We start from the raw sequence: 21,503 nt of genomic DNA, 5'->3' as shown, positions 1-21,503 counted from the left end.
TAATTTAATTTTTGATATTTTTTTTCTTTTGTAACGCGTCTTCATTTAATTTGTCATTTTGACGTGTCATTGCCAAGTGTGCTACACACTCATTGCACGTTTATTCGCATCAACAAAAAAACATTAAAATGACATAACCGGATCCTAATACATGTTTTAAACTTATAACTATTTTTTTCATTATTATTTGTTGTATTTTTGTAATTTTGATGTGTAGATTATTTTGAATTGTATTTTTTTTAGCCGAGAATATATCAGAAATAATTTTGATATTTTTGAGGTATGGTTCATAATACTTTTAAAAATTTAATTTAATTTTTTGTTCTTTTTCTTTTGTAACGCGTCTTCATTTAATTCGTCATTTTGACGTGTCACTGCCAAGTGTGCTACACACTCTTTGCACGTTTATTCGCGTCAATAAAAAACTTTAATATGACATAATCGGATTCTAATAATGTTTCAATCACATGTCTTCATTTGATTGGCTATTTGGCGTGTCATGAGACTTGCATATTTGGTCAAGTTGGTGAAGAGTGGTAAAATTACACAATTTGATTCTAATATAGGTGTTTAAATGGTAAAAATCCTAGTAGATGCGTTTAGTGAAAAATATTGCCAACTTTAGATGTTTTCAAATCGATTCAATCAACCTAAATTTTTATGGAATCATTTGGTACAATGAATGAGATATACATAGTTATCCCATCATTTATATGAAATAATTTGTCTCATCGCCATGACTTTTTTTTCACTTTTTTTGATATTTTAGTTTTTAAAAATATTTTTGACCATAAAAATTTGAAAGTCAACTTCAAATTAAATTTTAAAATTTCAATATTTTGAAAAATAATAAAAATATGTTTTCATTCCAAATAACTCACGATAAAATAAAATAAAATAAAATAAAAACTCCAATTTATAATTCATTGCCAAACACAACTTGTCATATATAACTTTTTTTTTCCTTTTCAAATTTCATTTTTATAAGTAATAAAAATAACCAAAAAGGACATTTATTACATTTTTCCCACAAAATTATTATCGGTTTATGATCTTTGTGATAAAAGAAAGAAAAAGGAATTTACTGCGTGTACTTGAAAATAATTAACGTTTTAATTGAGGACTTGAGGGTAAATATTCCCCTCATTTCCCCCTATATAAGAGAGTGTCTTCCCCACTTCTTCCGCTGGCACTTTTTCATCACTCCCAAATTCAACTTCTCTTCTTCTTATTACTCTTTTTCTCTCTCTCGTTAACAATGTCGGAACGTGGACGAGGACGTCGCGGTGGTTCTCCTTATGGTGGTGGCAGAGGCGGTGGAAGAACACCTCCTTATGGTGGCGGCAGAGGCGATGGTCGAACACCTCCTTATGGTGGCGGCAGAGGCGGTGGTCGAACACCTCCTTCCGATGGTCGTGGCAGAGGATATCCGTCTCCCGGTGGTCGTGGTCGAGGAACTTATTCCAGTGGCGGATCATCGAGTTACAGTGCTTCTCCTAGTTACAATGCTCCTCCGAGTTACAATCCTCCTCCGATATATCATCATCAACAACCGTCAATGGCGGTTTCATCGATGACTCGGGAGGTTGAACAAAAGCTTTCGCTTCAACCTTCCACATCTGCAAATCCTCCTGCTGGGCCTCAGCCCGTGCAACAGTTGTCACCGCCTGTTGCTACCATCCCTGCGCATCTAGCGGGACCGTCGACTTCGACGCAGCCGCCAAGGCCGCCACCGGTATCATCTAAAAACATGCGGCCTCCTCCTAGACCGGATTACGGAACCATCGGGCGAAGGTGCCTAGTTAAGGCGAATCACTTTCTCGTTCAGGTTGCTGATCGAGATGTACATCACTATGATGTAAGTATCATTTGATGTATTACTTGATTTTAAAAAATTTTCTGTTGTGCGCGTTCTCCCTCTATTATATACACATTTGGTGTGTTGTATAGGCGTCTCTGTCATTCTTACTCTCTCTGTAAGTGCTTATACATATCCTTATATATATGTATGTATATATATATATATGTATATGTGGGTGTGTGTGTGTGTATGCATATGTGATACACCTGAATCATCTGTATATACATATATTTGTATATGTACATCTCTTTTTCTTTTACATATATATGTAGATGTATACACATTATATACTGGAATTATCTGAATATATGTAACGCATACTTATATATACATATAGGTGTAATGTTTATTTTAGTGCTACTTCTATTCAAAATAAAAATGAAGTTTTGGCACATTTTTATAATCCAGAAATGTATGAATATTTAGTATAATATTACCCTTCTCTTAAATGGATTATTCAACAATATCTAGTTTTAAGAAATGTAATATAACACATTACCCTCCAAAAAAATTATTTTTAATTTCTATCCTATCTGGACGTTAAATTTTAAAATTTTAGTTCGGTTTTAAACAATGCTGTTTTGTTTTTTAAAAAATAATAGTAATATTAATTTTTTTTGATGTGTGTAATGATGGATCACAGCTATAGTTTGCTACAGTAATGGTTAAGTTGTTGTTTATTAATTTTTAATCTTCAGGTTACAATCACCCCTGAGGTTCTGTCAAAGAAAGTGTGCCGACTGATAATCAAACAGCTGGTTGAGAGCTATAAACTTTCACACTTGGGTGGACGGGGTTTGGCATATGATGGTCGAAAGAGTGCTTACACTGCTGGTGCGCTCCCATTCGCCTCCAAAGAATTTGTTATCATGTTTGCTGATGATAATGGTGGAGCAAGGTAAGTTTGCTATTAGTGTTTGCATATTTCCAAGCACAACAATTCGTATTTTTGTAATTTGCTCATGCCCATGGGAATACTTTCAGTTTCAAGCTCATTAGAATTCAAAAGCTTGAGCGGCGTTGATTAACCAGAGTCATGTTTTTATTTATTTATTTATGCTGTTTCCTGTATGAACTTTGTTGCACTGTTTTATTTTTTCAGGAGGGAAAGGGAGTTTAAGGTCTCCATTAAGTTTGCTGCCAAAGCTGATATTCACCATTTGAAACAGTTCTTGCGCAGTAGGCAGTCAGATGTCCCGCAAGAAACAATTCAAGCTTTGGATGTGGTGCTGCGGACAAACCCATCAGTAAAGTATGTTCCTCTCTGTTCGTCTTTTTTTTTATTCCTTTTTCCATTTGAATGATAATTTAGACACCTCAAACTCTTACAACTGCAGCTATGAAGTAGTGGGAAGGTCACTTTTCCACAATGAGTCTCCAGATGACACCGGCTCGCTTACTGGTGGGTTAGAATACTGGAGAGGGTATTATCAGAGTCTTCGACCAACTCAGATGGGCCTTGCTCTCAATATAGGTATGAACATGCAAGGAAATCCGGGACGGGGATTTTACATTTTGTGTTTGGTGTCTTTTTAATTTTTTTTTACTTCTTTGAGACTAATCGGATTACGTTCTCTTACATGTTTCTTCTCCTGCTACTGTGCATGCAGATATGTCAGCCAGAGCGTTCTATGAGCCCATTTTTGTCTCTGATTATGTTTTGCGGCACCTGAATCTCAGGGATGATCCTCAGGTGCGGCTGTCTGATCAGGACCATTCGAAGGTACTTGAGAAGTGCTTATTCGTAGTCTGTTGACTATGCTCTGTTTATGGTTTGCCACAATATGAAGCCCCTGAAATATGTTGGTAAAATAATTGAAGATTTGTTGGATGATAGTGTTTGTAGATGTCCTTTGCTCAATATGCAAATGCCTTTTTGGATGTTTATTCTACTTATCTGGAAAATGTTTTAAATGTACTTTTTTTTTCAGGTTAGAAAGGTTTTGAAAGGTGTTAAGGTAGAGGCGACTCATCAAGGTAGACGCTACAGAATCACAGGGTTGACTCCTCGATCATCGATGACAATGATGTATGTTACTAGTTTGGAGCTTTGACTTATATGAGACCATTAGACTATAGCTTCATAATTTTGTTTTTGATGTTGTACTGGTTATTTTATGGGTATGCAGTTAGTTAATGCTTTTAACATTACGAAGCTTTCAAGCACACAAACATTATCATCAACCTAATGTAGTATCATAAATTCATCTGTCTATATGTTTTTGTAATGCATTCTTTTAATTTTATATTCATAGGATTGGATTGAAATAATTTTTTTTATATGGTTGTTGCCTTGTTAATTAGTTTCACTTTTCTTGCGATTGCTGTTACAATTGTATTCTTGGCTTACTTTATGTTCTTCTAGGAATGTCTAATTATTTTTGACAATCTCAAATTGATTAAGGTTTCCTGTTGATGGCACTGAAACAATGGTATCTGTTGCTGCCTACTTCCAACAGAAGTACAGCATTGTACTAACGTATCCTATGTTGCCTGCGCTTCAGTGTGGCAGCAATGCAAAGGCTGTGTATCTGCCTATGGAGGTGGCTTACTCTTACTTCCCTTCTATTTTTATTTTCCACCTTTCCTATTGCTGTTATCTTTCTGCATGTACTAGTTTTCTCTTTTGATATGTTTCCTTTCAGATTTGCAAAATTGTTAGTGGACAAAGATACACAAAAATGCTAAATGGCAGGCAGGTCACAGAGATGCTGAGGGCAACCTGTCAGAGACCAAAAGAAAGGCAGGGGGGCATTAGGGAGGCAAGTAAACATCAGAGCTATAAATCATGAAAACGGTTCTTGTCGAAATTAGTTGCACATGCTTTTTACATCTTGTTTTTGATTGGATGGTTCTTTTGTATTGTAGATTGTGAAAGCCAACAATTATGCTGACGACAATTTGGTGCATGAATTTGGTATTGGAGTTGACGCACCCCTCACCACCATTGAAGCACGGGTGCTTAAAGCTCCAATGGTACCTCCCTTGACTATGCTTTGTTTGATGCATTCATTAGATCTTCAATTTTATGTGAGCTTACTATCTGTGTCATTATTGGTCTTGCAGCTAATGTATCATGAGTCTGGGAAAGAATCACGAGTGGATCCCAGGGTTGGTCAATGGAATATGATTGATAAGGTATTTCAATAGTCACTTATACAGTTTTAGTAATTCTGGATTCATGTGAGACGTTGGTACCTAAAAATGATTACTTATTCCTGATACTATTCTACGGTTTTTTGTTCTTATTATTTTCAAGTCAATGGGATGCTTTTTGTTATTTCCTAAATTCACTTAATGAATCTTGAGGGTGTTTATTTTCCAGTGTCATTGAGAACTTAAATTGACAGATGCATCTCTCTCCTTTTTTGTCAAAAGCTGTCATATTGAATGGTCAAACGACCCTGAACTTTTTAATCAGTGACATTATTCATTGCCAGTTTAGGTGGCTTAATCAAACTTTTTTTTTTATTATTAGAAATTGATTAATGCGGCTCATGTTAACAATTGGACGTGTGTTAGCTTCTCCTCACGGGTCCCACCAGAGAGGCTCGTCGATCGCCTGCTCCATATGTGCATTAGTAAAGGGATGGTAAGGCATATATTTCACTTTGATAATTGTGCAGTTGCACGTGCTTATCAAGTCGCATGCTCTGTCTTTGATATGTTCGGTTTTAGTCCTTCGAGAGTCCATTGGTGCCGCTCCGCCGAGCTCATCCTGAGCAGATTGAGAGGACTCTTCGTGATATCCATGGAGAATCTATGCAAGCGATAGATAGGAAGAAGGGGGACAAGAAAATAAAACATCTCCAGCTGTTAATTGTTGTTCTTCCTGACGGTTCTGGACAATATGGTGAGTGATACTAGATTGTTGATTTGCTAACTACCTAAAGGAAGAACATAAAACCACAAAAATGACGTAGGTAGTTGAATGCTGATTTAATTTGGATGATATCTTGTTTTTTCAGGAATGATCAAGCGTTTGTGCGAAATAGATTTGGGAATTGTTTCCCAATGTTGCCACCCAAAGAATTTACAACCCCCATCTAATCCGTATCTTGAAAACCTCTCTCTAAAGATAAATGTCAAGGTTTGTCAGTTTAGTATTGCAAAGCTGTTCAAAGAGTTTCTGTCATCCTTTTTTTTGGTCTGCTCTTTTACTTCAGGTGGGTGGAAGAAACTCTGTTTTGGAGCTGGCAGTTACTAAACGAATGCCTTTCATCAGTGATACGCCAACAATTGTCTTTGGTGCTGATGTGACACATCCGCAACCGGGAGAAGATTCTAGTCCCTCTATAGCAGCTGTACACTGAATATGATACTTCACTCTTATTTTGAAATTTCCTATTGAGAGCTATAAGGCTCTTCCATGCTCAACTAAAATGAACTGGTAAGTTCTCCTTTGCAGGTGGTTGCATCAATGGATTGGCCTGAAGTTACTAAATATAGGGGTATTGTTTCTGCACAGCCCCATAGGCAAGAGATCATTATGGACTTGTACACAGAGAAGGAAGATTCTAAAAAAGGGATTGTTCGCGGTGGAATGATAATGTAAAAGTCCTCAACTTTGTTCCATGCTTTGTGCCTTCAATACCCAAGTTTTTCTCATTATACAAATTCATTCTTTTTTCAGGGACCTGCTGAAAGCGTTTTTCAAAGTGACAGGATCTAAGCCTCGTAGAATAATCTTCTATAGGTCAGTTTTTGTTTTAGTTGGTCATGTTAGTGATTTTGTGCACCTTTTTTCCACATTAGCCAATCAACCCACTGTAAAATGACAGAGACGGAGTCAGCGAAGGACAATTCAATCAGGTTTTATTGGAAGAAATGGATGCAATCCGCAAGGTATACAATCCCCTGTCTATTGTCCAGTACAAGGCGTTAGTGCTTTCTGTAATTTTATTTTGCAGGATGATGTTTCTTTCATCTTCTTACTTTTATGTGACTTGATGTTGTAACTGGTGTGTACTGTTAATGGAATACACATCTGAGATGGTTTCCAATTTGGTCTTTGTTACAAGCCCTAACAAACCTTTCTTTAGGCATGTGTTTCCCTGGAAGAGGATTATATGCCACCAGTTACCTTTGTGGTAGTGCAGAAGCGACATCATACACGTCTATTCCCTTCCAATCATGATGATCGTAGTTTGACAGACAGGAGTGGAAACATTTTGCCAGGTTTCAGTTTTTTTCTCTCCTAAATATCTAATAGAAGCCATCCAAAAGCATATTTCTATGCGTGACAACATTGATGAATAATAAATAATGGCTGCTATTACTTTTGCAAAATAGGTACTGTGGTAGACACCAGGATATGCCACCCAACTGAGTTTGATTTTTACTTATGTAGCCACGCTGGGATCAAGGTAATTTGTTAAAATTAGTTCATTTATAGTTGTACGATCCTTCATGATCTTTCTTGTTTGTTATTCATTAGGGTACCAGTCGTCCTGCACATTACCATGTACTATATGATGAGAACAATTTCACCGCAAATGCCATTCAGAATGTAACGAACCACCTGTGCTACACGTAATGTCTCTTGAACTTTATTTATTTGGAATTATTATTTCTTTTTATTGTTTCAAGTATCGTATAATCATCATCTTTTTCATCTCACAGGTACGTAAGGTGTACACGATCAGTTTCCTTAGGTTAGTTTTGCCTGCTTGGCGGTTATGAAAATTTGTCTCTTTTACAGTTTTACTGAATTATCTTTGAGCGTCTGTTGCTCAACTTATTATGGCGTTGTTTACACAGTGCCACCTGCCTACTATGCACATCTAGCTGCCTTTCGTGCACGCTATTACATGGAGAATGACGTGGGTGTAAGAGCAGCTAATGAAGGTGGTGAGGGAGGAGCAGCAACCAGGGAACAAGCAGCTGCACAATTCAGGCCACTTCCTAACATTCATGAAAATGTGTCGGAGGTCATGTTTTACTGCTGAAAAATTCACTGATCATCGATCACTGAATTCAGTAGAAATCTTCTTTTAAATTAAGTTATAAATTAAACTATCAATCTATTTATTTTTTAAATTGATCTGTGGGCTTTACAGATCATGGTCATGCTTTTTGCAACTGCATGTTGTGTGTCGAAGTTATGGTCACAACAGACAGTAAATGTTCAATTATATTTTACTTATTTCCTTTGACCTTTTTTTTTCTTTCTGTTGGTGGCTTATATGCCTATGTGCCTTTCTATATAACAAGGAAAAAACACATTCGAAATTAGCTTTGTTCCTTTTTCGTACATTCAGTATTTTATGTAATTACTCTATCATGCTTCTTGTCCATCCACTTCACTATTATTTGCTGGACTTTCTGATACTGTTAGTCCTTTTACCATGTCTCACTAATCCAGTGACAGATTTGCTCCCTCTCGGCAAACTTGTTAATATAATGAGGCGTTGATGTGGCAATGCTTTTATGGAATTGACCATTGATAAATTTCCTTTCCTAGTGTTCAAATACATTTACTATTTTGTTGGACATTCTTCTTACTTATTTCTTATTCGTCCACTGATGGATTCAATGCACTCTCTTTCAATAAAATCCACTTCCTTTAGTATTAGATAGATAGATACTGTTGGCTTGGCTTCTACTGTGTACCTAAAACTTATCAGCATCTTTGTGTGATAATATGTTTTTATGCAACATTCCACTATAAAACTTCCTTTCCTAATTACATCCTAAGCAAATTCGAAGTTATGTTTTATCTTTTCTTACTCGTCCAATGATGGATATGCTGCCTCTTTCAATAAGTCTTCTTCTTCATTGTCACATTGAATATTAGTCTTGAACTGACAGGATATAATATGTGACCTACCTAATTAGCCTCCGTAGTAAAGACTATACTTTATTTGAGACTGGATGTTCATGATGCATGCCTTCATTTATTAGCACTTGCATCAGTTTTTGTAAGTCTATTGACTCGACTTCTTACTGTCAATCATCTTAGTGATGACACTTTCAAATGCTTCCTATGAGAAAAGCTTCCTTCACTAACTTATAGCACAATAAATGTCAAAAAGTCCACAAAAAGAGAAAGGAACATTTATTGGGAAAGCAGTAATACGTAGTGCACCAGTCATTTTCCACACTAACAATAAACACTAGTAGAGAAAATCGGGAAAACCACATTTGTTCCCACACCCTACTATTTTTAAAAAACTAAGCAGGGAAAAAAACTCAACATTACATATGTTACAAATGACTAAGCCTTACAGCCCACAGAACAAGAAGCTACTAGTGTCTAAATCGCACAAGCTCATCATATATGCACACACCACGCACAACTATGTTACAGAAACAAAATTAACAGATATTAACCTGCAGCTGTGGTACACAAAATACAACGCATCCGCAGAGCACCTGAAGTGGCATCCTCTTCCTCTTCCTCATCCTCATAGTCATCGTTAACACCATTAGCATATTCATCATATGAGGCAGTCCTCCGGGCAGCGACTCTTGCCTCTTTATTGCCACCAATGGAAATGGAGGACTCCATAAGACATGTTGTATGATAGGCATGACAACAAAAGAATGCAATGATTGATACATTCAGTATAGAAAATGGATCAAAGCATATGCAACATCTTCCACCTCCCCTGGTTTTAGATTTGACCTCCACAGATTTCATGCTCATTGTTCTCTCTCCCAGATGTGAAACACTCTTCTCACCTCGTCGGGAAGATGCATCATCTACTTCATCACTCAAGCAAACACCACGCTTGGCTTCTTTGTAATATTTAACCAACAAATTCATGCAATCAGCCTGGAAGTAAACCCCAAATTGTCAAAAAACTCCCCCTGTACAACTTCACAGATAATGAAAATCTTCCATAAGCTACCACCGAATGTAGGTAAATAAGATAATGTACCTTAAGTATATCATTGCACCCATGTCTAAGAGAGGTCTCTGTCCTGTAGTCTGTCACAATCTTGACCAGACGATCCCTCAGACTGCAAATGCGAGCAATGTTGCAATTACATTCAGGTATTTAGTTATAAATGCAATCCAGTTCAACAAATAGCATTCGGAATTACAGAATATCCTAGCCCTGTGCAACTCATTTTGTCATACAACTACAAATATATATTGCATGCAATTTTATAGTAAGCAACTGCAATTTGCAGATTAGAACAGAAGAGCATGATTTCCCGACTAACTTACCGAGGTATCTCCAGATCATTGGGCAACATATTGACAATGTAAAGGGGATCAAGATTCCCTACAGTGTGCTCTAACAATACACCAACCTGAAAAAAATAAGGTGAAGCATAGAAAAGAAAACCTAATCCAAAACATAAAAGAGAAGAGTCTGTTTTTATCTCGCTTTGGAAAGTTAACGGGAGAAAAGGGAAGTGATGAACTTTACCATTTCAGGCTTATGAAAACTTTGCTTTATCAGTTCTTCCCAGAGTTCATCATCTTGTTGAATGCTTACAAATTCTATGGCCTGCATGTATTTAGTTATGGGGCTTGTCTCATCACCAAATTTGAAAGCAAGATGAAAATCATAAAATTAGGTTCAAGTACCTCTTCTATATCTCCTAACCTATTAATGATAACAGCAAGCGCTTGCTTCGCGTTCCCCATTCTTCCAAGGATGAAAACTTGCTCTTTCAGTAGATCTTTCTTCACACAGATTTCATAAGCCTGACAATTTTTTTCTGTATCAAGGTGTGAATGTGTGTATAAATAAAATAAGAAAGATCAACCAAGCACAGGTTGAGATTGTCAGCCATTCATTTTCACAAACCTTCTCCAATGTATAGTGCTGGCTGCTTCTAAGAAAGGTAAGCAGCATCTTAGGATCATAGTCAGCATACAGCTCAACCTATGGGAGTCATACAAAAACTATCAAATAATAGACAATATAGGAAAGACCATAAAGGGATTTCAACTTTAAAAAACTGTTGGAGCTTCCACACCAAGATTAGATGCATATAAATTAGAGAATACGTGAATTAAAAACAAGGAAAGACATAGTAAAGAACTCGTGTTGTCTTTCCCAGCATCATATTTTCTTGGAATTTACAGTTAAATGTTCTCTCTCTTATAAGCTCATATAGGACAGCTAATTTGTTTTTAGCCTCATTGGTTACAGTCTTACAAATACTTTAGTCAACCAAAAGATCAGAAAATCAAACTGTTGGAACCTTAACGTAAAATGTGGTTGGATCTTATCTTTTGTGGTATGGGATGAGGATGCAAAACCAGACATAAAATATAGAAAACTGGTAGATAATTGTTTTCATTATTAAACTATTAATGTGAGTAGGTAAACATAACATAGCTTCTGTTTGAGCTACTTAAGGCTTGTACAAATATTGATAAAGAAGCCACCTGGAAGAATGATATCAAAACTAGCAGTTACATTTTTATTGATTGAATCAATCCAGATAGATAAATTACCATATCTGGGATGATTAAACAATTTAAAATTTGCCAATGGTGAGGTTCCTGGATAATGTTTTGTAAAGTTATTCTAAACTATAGTATTAAAATTTAAGAGAACAAATATGTCAAGTAGTATTTATCGAATATGCCCACCTAAAATTTATTACAAAGACACCATCTCTACCGTCAGGTAATATTAAAGCAGAAAACAGTACCAACTAGAACAAGAAAAGATATATTCTCGCTTGTGGAAGAAGACATCTCATCAAATTAGACAATTTTACCTCAAGACCTATTCAGGTTTCGAGTCAACACTTCTAAAAACAATTTATACAAACCTGCATGTCATGGTAATCCTTTCCAGCATGGAGATTCACTTCAACTAGTGAATGAAGATAGAGATGCAAAAAGTATCGGTAATCACACTTATCCCTGGCAGCAATAAGCTGTGCTACCACTTCAGATGGCGGTATTAAGTCACGCTGCTGGATTAATAACAGTACCGCACGCTTGCAGTCGATCATCATTAGTTGGAGTACCTATCAATCCATGTCAAGGGAATTAAGACTGATAAGTTGAGGAATTAGAGCTGAATTTACCAAATGAAACCATATATACCAAAAAAAAGGGGGCTTATTTTTTCTACAAAATAGTGAAATGGTAACTGTCCTACTTCTGAAGAAGATTGTTAATAACAACGGAAAAAGAATTAGACTTTGCACTCCAAATAAATTCGAGTTGAGCTGAATTCCATCACTCTCAAAGCATGAATTGTGTTAATAGCTTCAGCCAGTCCAGCATAAAACCTTACCTTTTCACGAACAGCATCATGCAAATTATGCTTTTCGATGAAGTCAAATAGATCCGGTTTCATAAGCTGAAAACATCATGGAATAAAAACAAAATCAAAGTTAAAACACAGAACCACGCCCCGCTTTAGAGTGATGCACTTTAGTACATCATGATGATTGTTATAAGTGGAAGTGGAACTTACATCAGCATAAAGAGCAAAAGCTTTATCGTGTTGTCCATCAATTACATATAACTCAGCTAGCGCCTACACGGTATAACTAGCACATTGAGTGGATATTAAAAAAACATTTTGCATATAAATCATAGACAGGAACCACTACACACTTACCTCTTTGAGTGGATCAGTCATAGATGAGGTATTAATCTGAGGTTCAATAGCTGAGAAAACAGGCGTTGTAGAATAAATGCGAGGTGGCCAAGATTTGACCGTTGCTAACAGATCCTTGTGGAAAGATGGATTTGTCGCCAAAGCAACAAGAGCTACCTAAACCACAACAGATACTTTACCAGTTGAGTTTCTTTAGCTGCAAAAGAGAAGTCATACCAAGAAGTGAAAGAACAGCCATCACAGTAATATACAGACCTCATAAGCCGTATCACGTAATCTTGGGTTTTCAGTTGGTATATATGGAACCAAAACTGGAAGCTGCCGGAGATGTGCAAAGTGGAAAACCCATCTAGTACAATATCCAAATAAAATTACTAAAAGTATACTTCCTAAAGATTGTGATTTTAACTACATTCTATACCTTTCCCATGCAGAAGCTGATCCTCGCAACAACTTTGGACACAAAGATGCCGCTTCAGCATATTTTCTTTCAACAATCAAATGATCAAGGTATCTTGAACCAACCTGATTGAGAGAGAAACAAACCACAATGAGATTTGTAATTCCTTATGCAAAATTTTGATCACATCCAAAATGGAAATGGGAAGATCAAAAATTTTCTTGACATAACAAATATATATAGATATTGAAAATGACGACCAGTCAATCCAATTGGGATGATCTGGACCTGATATGTCACTTGGAAAGTGTAACATGAGGCTCATAGTGTAGTCAATACCCCCAAACAAAACGGAATTGATCTATGGTTGATTTTGTAACAAATCAAATAAAGAGAAATTTCTAATTGTACCTTGTAAAAAAAGCTTTCTATTTTTTGGAATGAACCACTTCCTTTCTTTTCGTGCCAAAATTGAGCAACTTCCTAAATGAATCCTCCTCAAGCATGATTAATCTCCATTAAATACCCCAGTGGTGAAATTCAGTGCAAACCCAATGACTGCCCAATCAACCACTCTGTTAAGAGTTATGGGTAGTTAATAATTTCTAAAGTGTACATAGTTTTAATTGGGTATAACCACTGAACAATTCTTCCCTTTGATATCAAATTATGATCACCAAAAATGCTTTTCTTAATCTTTCTAATACTGAATTAATAGGAGAAGATATTGGAGAGTTGGGAATCCCAACCCATTGCGATCAATACTCGACTAGATTAAGTGCACACATGTAGACTGCTATTTTCTGAATCAAGTTAACCATCTTATAAAAAAGCCTGCAAGCAAAAAAAAAGAATCCTTCCCTTGAAGCATCCCAATCCTTTTATGCATACATACAAGTGAAGAAGCAGTTAGGAGCTATATAGAGCATTATAGCAGGAAATTAACCTTACATTCAGTTGAACTTATATTTACATTAGACCATTGAGGATTAGAAACCAAATTCACATTGAATACCTCATCAAGTAGTTCACTCTGACCCTGATTGGCTTCAACCGCTTCTAAAGCTTTCTCATGCCATCCATGCTGGAGAAGCCAATTAATGTGATCCTCTGCATCCCTAACAACCAATCTCAGAATATAAGCACATGTAAAAATGACAACATTTGCCAACCTGCACACCTATATCTGGAAGGGGGAGGGGTTTCCATTTTTTTGAATAGAAGAGTTGTTACAGATTTGACATCCATCTACAGAAACAGGTACAAAATAAAAAATTTCTAGTAGCACATTCAAAGTAAGTAATGAACATGATTTCATTCTCAGCTTTTGTTCAAATTAGAATCCCTGAATAAATTGCCGTAGCAAGGATCTGGAGCTTGGATGCAAATTAATCAAACTAAGAACCTTACATCTGCAATTGACCTTAGAAAAGAATCTATTTTCCTGTAGGATTGTTCTATTGGTGACTTTCTTTGGGAAGGGTATCATATTTTTTGGAGGAACTGCATAATTGAGCAGGGAGTTAATTATTCATGCCAAAGTGGAAGTCTGGGATAAGAGAAATTAGATTGTTCTATAACAAAATGACTATCTTTTGTGAAGAGTGCAACTCAACTTATAATTGACTTAATTAAAGTATGCACTTTATAAGAATAATTGGATACAAGAACTGAAAGTAATGCAAGTTACGCAGTCCGGATAGTCAAGAATAATATTCTGTTAAGGCGAAACAGGGCTCTTAAGGATATATCTGACTTAGCTAGGGAAGTCTTCATTTAGTGGACGTTGAAAACTATAGGTGCGTACAGATGGTCAGAAGTTCCTTTTACAAATCATTGCATGTTATGTTGACTGAGGAAATGTTGTCCCCCCTTTTCCATACTTTGTACATATACTTTATTACTAATAAATAATCTATTTTATTCAAGAAAATGAAGGATATGCAACGGGTAAAATTCCCCTAAGAAAATACCACTTTATCTTAATGAAAATAAAACATAATAATAATGTATGTGACAAAAATTTCAAAACCATATGAAAACACAAAAAGAGCTTACGCACCGCGGTTTTGCAATAACCACATCCTTGGGGGACACAATATAGTATAAGGGTTCATCACCAGCAGCCCACTGACCTCCTGCATAGCTACTACCTATAATCATTTGGACATGTTACCTTATCCCATAAAAACTCTCATTGCAAGCCCATGTGAAAAGAAGACGAAATTGAGGAATAGCTACAGTCAAGCAAACAGTACCAGAGAATGGAGCATGAGCCAATGAATAGTCTTTGGCCTTGTAATGCTCAAAGCCGTGTACAGGAAGAGCGTCCGTCGCGAGCTCATCATTATTCCATGTCACAACTCGCACTTCTGGTCTTTGGGCATTTCCCTGTTAGATATTCAAAAAGTCCAGCAACTATTACTATAGAAACTTGATCAAGAAATAGGGATGTTCGTAGCATCTAGTGTGCAAGACTTGAAGTTCAGCAAAATTCCCTCAACTCTTCAAGAATAACGCATATACAAGTGAAGGAACAGAATGTCATATAGTTCATTCATTCACATATGGTTTCATGTGTTAGAACACTGCAGACATGACTATTAAGATGGCTAAGGTTTACAAGGTTCGGGTAGTTGAATGCACTTTCCTCTATTTTTTTATTATTACATTTTGACACATTAGCCCCCTCAACTTCTAAGATACTTGAAAGTCCTACCAATCTATGCATTGAAGTGAAACCCAGAAAGTTTTTCATCCAAGTAAGCAAAAAGTGTATACATAACCCATTTTCGTTTTGAGAAGCAAGAATTGTTACCAAACTGAGCTGCACGTGGACTAGATTATCCTTCTCACTAAGGAGACCCCTCTTCAATGCAGATGCTCTCAGTCCAACCCTTCCACCAGAAAACTTCACCCACCTTGACCCCTATCAACTTAATCCAGCCTCTTTTCACTTTTATTTTTTGATTTTGAAAGTTAAAGAGTTAAATTGCTAAAAATGTCTTCTTATGAAAATAAGGTTGGAGTTAAAGTTTTCGAATTGAGAAATGAATTCCAAAATGCTCAATTTGTGAATCCTGAATCTAACCATAACAAAAGATGCCAAAGAAAATTATGAATTGCTTATCACATTCTGTTCCTCAAGCCTTTAGCCTAGTCAACAACAGTACTTGCAGTGGAAAAATTCAATGAAGGAAATTACAGGTACGCGCTTTCATCACTATCTCAATTACATATACATGTTGAGCATATGAGAGCATTTCACCAAACATTAAGTAGAGCAAGCAATAAGATTGTTCATACAGGAAAAGGGCCAAGTACAATGCGATTTGATCTGGAAGTCAAGTTCAGGGTCAAAAAGCAGAATATGAAACAATTACCTGCCTGGAGGGAATAGTGCTGCTGAAGTCTTTCTCTCCATCTTCTTCACCAGGAATATAAGCTAGAATAACCAAAGAATCACCAAAGGGAGCAATTCCTGAAATGAAATAGCTGGTTTGAAAAGATGCCACTATATCCACCTGATTCAGACTAGACATAGACATATGCTTGTACGTCCCATTCACGCCTTTGCTTTGAGTCGCTCTTATCAATGCGATTTTCACGGATGTTCCCCAACCAATGACCAAAAGACTGTCATCCTGAATGTCATTGTAAAACAAGAGAATAGCCAGAGTAATCAAAAGTAAGACGCATGATAACTGAGATCCAAAAGAGTACAGCTAACGTTCTTTATTATTCAAAAAAGAAAGATTAAGAGTACCACTATAATCTTATTCTTCTTTCAAAATTTATAGGAAAAGCCTGCACAAAGTAGCAGCACTAAATTGCATTTTCCCATATCTTGACCTCTTCTAAGTAAGAAATATGTATAACTCAAATATGAGTACAATCCATAAATATGGTTGGTGATCATAAGCTGCATGAGAGTTATAACGCCAACCTGCCAAACAATATGTGGGAGCAGCAGTTCAGGGCGTGGAATCCCACGAGGTCTTTCAATGAATGTTATACGCTGATCATTGGAAGCATCATAGACTTTAACTCCTGTATCATTCGCCCAGGCGACGAGGCTAGTTCTCCACTTCACAGCATGAATTGGACCTTCACCAGAGTGCAAAACCTGCCAAATAGAAGTACACTAGGAATGATCAGAAGACTCCCCAGGTATTGTCAATTTTTTCAATATAGAAAGTGCAGGTAAATTATTACCACAAAAAAGTATACAACAAACCTGGTCACGATAGCCTAGCCACTTCTTAACATTTAAATACAATTGACCTGCCAAACCACCAGTAACAAATCTTCTCGAAGATGTTCTTGCATAGTCTGGGTCTAGAGCAATGGCCTTCATTGGTCGGTGATACTCAAATTTCATCCTCTCATCAGTAAAAAGACTATTTATTACAACAGAGCCATCATCAGAGCAGCTACCAACATATTCTCCGTCTGTGTCAAAGCAAAGGTCATTGACAGCAGCAGTGTGAGCAGCAAACTCCTTAACCTGTAGTAATTAAAGTTGCAAAACATACAAACAAAAACAAGTGAATTCTTGATTTCGGAAATTTAAATCAAAGAAAAGGATGCTCATTTTATACATAGATAAATAAGGAATATTCTTAGATATCTTCTGAATAAACCTACAAGATGATGCTTTTAGAAGCTGTATTACCTATTTGTTTTAAGATTAAATATCACGCTAGGCTGAGCGAAAAGATTTCTTTGAAAGTCAGAAAAATCATTAACATATTTAACAGAATAATCTTAGTGATACATGTTATTGTTGATGACATAGTATAAGAAATAGGAAGCTTTTCTTTTTCAAGTAGCTCAAAAACTTCTATATATGAAACCCATACTGTATGATGTTAAACAAAGAGTTGCAAAATAAGTTTTTATTCCTTGTTCTATCTTAACATATGGTCTAGAAGCCTGTACAATATTGGTAGAGACGTAGATAGTTTCTGTACTGGTGACAACCTTACGCCAATCACTTCTTTCTAAAGACTCTGTCAGCACTGCTTTTTCCTTTCGACGATCACTGAAATGATTTAAGCATTTGCAAACAGGGAATCAAGAACAAAATTTGTCCGTAAAACAACGACAACTACCACACCTCATAACAGGTTCCTTAAGGCCTCCCTGTGACAGTCCTCAGCTCTCCAAGTAAATCTGCTACTAAAATGTAACTTAACTAGACAAGAACTTTTTGATAGCGAGAATTTGTTCTATTTGATAGTGTCTAACCATATGTAGAGGAGAACGATCCTGTATAATACATGATCAGGGAAGAACAGAATTACTTTGAACGCAACAACATTTTAGGAGAAAGCAGATTTTGTTACTTCTCTCAAAGCAAACAAAAGAAATGATAATCTTCAACTGACAATAAACACAATGAGGCAGCCAGCTGAAACCTTCTAGTGGCAACAAAGTCGCCAGAGTAACATTAGGCTACGGCAGTACTTTTTCACTGGAAACATCATAAAATTTGCTTTCTAAATATGACTTTTGGCTCGACCAATAACTTATATTCTGGATAATAAAATATTTTAGCTGTTAACTTTTATGCGGTACACACTCTAAAATGTGTTTTGGAAAAGTCAACCATCAAAGAAGTTCCTATCATTCTCTAGGCCTCCTAGTGTATCCTTCAAATATACTTCCCAATGGAATCCCTACCCTGAGCTTCAGAGCATAAAAGATAGATCGAGGTGAATTTAAGCAGTGCCTTAATACCTCAAAATTGTCTAATAGAAACATGCTACAACTATCAAATCACAAATAGACTGAATGAAAATAAAGTAAAACAAAAACTCACTAGAACTTAAATAGTACAGAGACTAGAATGAGGGGAAAGGTGATTTTGTATATGACGACTGATCAATGCTTCATAAACAATTGAAATAAATTAAGTAGTTTCAGCTGTGTCTCGTGAACAAATTAAAGTCCGAGTAGAACTCAGATTCAATTCAGGAGAAGAACTAATCACCTGATTACCGAGGAAATCGAGAATGTGAACAGCTCCACCGTGTGTTCCAAGGGCGATCATTCGTTCAGCGACGGCAATACAAGTAGCAGCATCAGCAGACAAAAGCGACGGCACACTTGCACCCATTCTCTGATACTTCAACCTCGGCTCATCCTCTTCTTCTTCCTCCTCCTCCTCTTCTTCAGAATCTTCTTCTTCTTCTTCGTCCCTCTCATCGTCGCCGTCGATTCCATTTTCCGATGGCTTTGGAGACATGCCGAGCACTATTCACCGCCGTAGAAGAATGATTGAGAGAGAGATTATTTAAGATCTGTGTGGAAAATGGAAATTGAGCTTCTTTGAAAAGAAGAAGAAACTTTTTTTTTGGTGCCAGTTAAACAGTTGATTAATTATTTAAACGATTAATAATTTATTTGCAAAAAACCAAAAGGGAAGCTGACGAAGTATGATTACCACCTGTCCCCTTGTTTGTGCTTAATCCTTCTAATCAATTTTAGATAATGGGATTTAGGAACTTTCTTGTTTGTTGGCAAATGTCTTTTTCTTTTTGTCAAGTAGAGTGGTCGTATCAGTTAAGATAATCAACTTTTGCTAATGCAGAATGAGTTAATATGAGGTTTATGTAACTTTGAGAAGATAAATAGAATACTAATTGAGTCATCTTCTCAATTTTGGAAGGAAAAAAATATGCCACAATCATATGATACTTGAGGGTACTCGACTCAGAAGACACATCTCTTACTTTCGTTGGTAAGGAATTTCGAACTTAAAACCTCCAACATAGAAGTCTCATGCCCAAATCACTAAGTCATCCCGAAGGGTTACTTGAGGGTATTTTTGATCCATTAGAACATTCTGATAATAAAATACGGGGTAATGAAATGAAGAAAGGAATTATATGATAAGAAATCAAACCCTCATCAATAAGATAAAAGTTCAGCTTAGTTCGCCAACCAACTGAGCTTCTAAATTCCTTCGAAAATGACCTCATTTGGGTAAAAGGGATTACGTGTCCAATTAAAAATTATGTGAAATTTATTCAAACATCTAGCCTAGTTCTTCCAAAGTATATAAATCAAACACACACACAAAAAGGCAAAAAAAAAAGTACTAGTACGATTGGCCAATGCCATTTCCAAGAACACAAGAAGGAATTGAGAAGTTTTGTCAAGATTGCTTAAATGGGCTGGACTAGACTGCCATCAAAATACGCGGCCCAAGTCTTTTTGGTCAAGATTGTCCAAGTGATAGCTTAAATGGGCTGGACTAGACTGCCATCAAAATACCCGGCCCAAGTTTTTTTGGTCAAGATTGTCCAAGTGATAGCTTAAATGGGCTGGATTAGATTGCCATCAAATCAAGGTCCAATTCTATTTGGTCAAAGGCCTTTCAGGAAATTACAGCTAATAATCTTAGAAATTAGTGGTTTTCAATAGAAAAACTTTAGCATAATGCGTAGATTTATATAAAGTTGAACAAAGAGACGCACATCCATGACATAATACAAATCAGTTTTGTATCTCACGAGAATTACTGTGTAGGAGGTGTAGGTTGATTACATGTTCAACTTTATATAAGTTTAAGTGTTTATTTGTGTACATTCAAAGTTGGAGGACATATATTTCTGTTGAAACCCAAGTTAAAGAGAATGCATGTTAAATATGAAGTTTTGCCTACGAGGCAGTTGATGTCAAAAGTTCAAGACCACCCACCTCCAAGGTCATTCTTGTTTATCACCCAAGTTGTACAAGTATAATCATTTACCCTTTTGTAAAACATTAAAGTTGAATCTAATATTTACTCATATATTTCTAAATCCTACAAAAAAAGAATTACTTTGTTAATTTACATTTGTAATAACTTATAAAATTTTAGATCCTACTCTAATATTTTCTCATAAGATTTTCAGTCGGTGTTATGAATGACTCATAAGTGTCTAGAGAACATAAAAAAAATATCAATCTACGAACCACAATTCAAGAATAATAAAAAAGTTTATCTTCTATTGAAAAAACTTGGATTAATTATTAGGTGAAAGAACTATGCTGATGAAATAGTTGAAAAATATGTCGGGCTCTTACCATTCATAAACGGAAACCATTGGATTCTATTACATGTTGGGTTGTGATATGTGCATCTACACTTGACCCACAACTAGGGGTTTCCAATGCTTTGAGTATTGTATTTTTCCTACATATATATTACACAAAATATTCCCCCTTTTGTCAACTATATATTATTCTTTAGCTAGTACTAAAATCTTTCATTATCTCCCTTGGAACTAATGCAATAATGTAATTTATTTATTAATTTGGACTTAGTACAATTAGGTAATTATAAAAATATAGAATTGTGAGTACCATACAATTATTAATTAGCTTAGTTTAAGGATATTACGAGGATCATCGTCTCTTTTATAATGGATATATGGGATTGAATTAATAAATAATAATATATAATTTGTGCAATTATTTGGATAGTGATTTGTTGGATAATAGAACAACACATGAAAATTGACGTACGAATTGCCATATTATTAGCTCTTGTCGGTCTCAACAGACATTCGTTCAACCACAGAAAAAAATAAGAAGAATGTTATAGGGGGATTGTGTTGGATGTTTGGTGTGAATGAGGTTTAAATCATATGACTTTTGGGTTAGTTGATGAATGAAATTGAACTTTGTTCTATGCTTCTATATA

At 36.0% G+C, this 21,503-nt stretch overlaps 2 protein-coding genes across 2 annotated transcripts; one reads left to right on the top strand and one right to left on the bottom strand.

Annotated features, from left to right (window-relative positions):
* The first annotated feature begins 1,196 nt into the window (after positions 1–1,196).
* LOC125874961 (protein argonaute 5-like) lies at positions 1,197–8,001 on the top strand. Its single transcript, XM_049556009.1, has 22 exons — positions 1,197–1,858; positions 2,560–2,759; positions 2,964–3,113; positions 3,199–3,335; positions 3,472–3,584; positions 3,793–3,890; positions 4,266–4,404; positions 4,507–4,623; positions 4,730–4,837; positions 4,928–4,999; positions 5,340–5,453; positions 5,540–5,714; positions 5,830–5,951; positions 6,028–6,165; positions 6,270–6,412; positions 6,495–6,557; positions 6,643–6,706; positions 6,904–7,039; positions 7,154–7,227; positions 7,299–7,393; positions 7,484–7,515; positions 7,622–8,001. Exons 1-22 carry the CDS (start codon positions 1,259–1,261, stop codon positions 7,807–7,809), a joined length of 3,078 nt encoding a protein of 1,025 aa, XP_049411966.1. The 5' UTR covers positions 1,197–1,258; the 3' UTR covers positions 7,810–8,001.
* Positions 8,002–8,887: 886 nt separating this feature from the next.
* On the bottom strand, positions 8,888–19,186 carry LOC125872691 (vacuolar protein sorting-associated protein 41 homolog). The gene is made up of 19 exons (XM_049553450.1): positions 18,804–19,186; positions 17,046–17,315; positions 16,755–16,934; positions 16,192–16,452; positions 15,067–15,199; positions 14,871–14,961; positions 13,824–13,926; positions 12,830–12,933; positions 12,664–12,757; positions 12,409–12,564; positions 12,262–12,324; positions 12,079–12,144; positions 11,606–11,806; positions 10,627–10,704; positions 10,404–10,523; positions 10,243–10,323; positions 10,038–10,123; positions 9,745–9,826; positions 8,888–9,638 (listed from the first exon to the last, which is right to left on the bottom strand). Exons 1-19 carry the CDS (start codon positions 19,056–19,058, stop codon positions 9,189–9,191), a joined length of 2,874 nt encoding a protein of 957 aa, XP_049409407.1. The 5' UTR covers positions 19,059–19,186; the 3' UTR covers positions 8,888–9,188.
* Between the last annotated feature and the right edge of the window lie 2,317 nt (positions 19,187–21,503).

The sequence above is a fragment of the Solanum stenotomum genome, chromosome 8, assembly GCF_019186545.1.
Source record: "Solanum stenotomum isolate F172 chromosome 8, ASM1918654v1, whole genome shotgun sequence".
Lineage (NCBI taxonomy): Eukaryota > Viridiplantae > Streptophyta > Magnoliopsida > Solanales > Solanaceae > Solanum > Solanum stenotomum.
The sequence above is the reverse complement of the archived record's forward strand: the minus strand, read 5'-3'. Positions and strand labels throughout refer to the sequence as shown.

Excerpts from the sequence above, each read along its gene's own strand:
- LOC125872691 (XM_049553450.1), bottom strand. The coding sequence starts at position 19,058 with ATGTCTCCAAAGCCATCGGAAAATGGAATCGACGGCGACGATGAGAGG. Across the intron at positions 10,124-10,242 it reads GTTTTCATAAGCCTGAAATG|GTTGGTGTATTGTTAGAGCA; the intron begins GTAAAGTTCATC and ends TATTTTTTTCAG. Across the intron at positions 9,827-10,037 it reads AATGATCTGGAGATACCTCG|TCTGAGGGATCGTCTGGTCA; the intron begins GTAAGTTAGTCG and ends TCGCATTTGCAG.
- LOC125874961 (XM_049556009.1), top strand. The coding sequence starts at position 1,259 with ATGTCGGAACGTGGACGAGGACGTCGCGGTGGTTCTCCTTATGGTGGT. Across the intron at positions 1,859-2,559 it reads GAGATGTACATCACTATGAT|GTTACAATCACCCCTGAGGT; the intron begins GTAAGTATCATT and ends TTTAATCTTCAG. Across the intron at positions 4,405-4,506 it reads CTGTGTATCTGCCTATGGAG|ATTTGCAAAATTGTTAGTGG; the intron begins GTGGCTTACTCT and ends GTTTCCTTTCAG.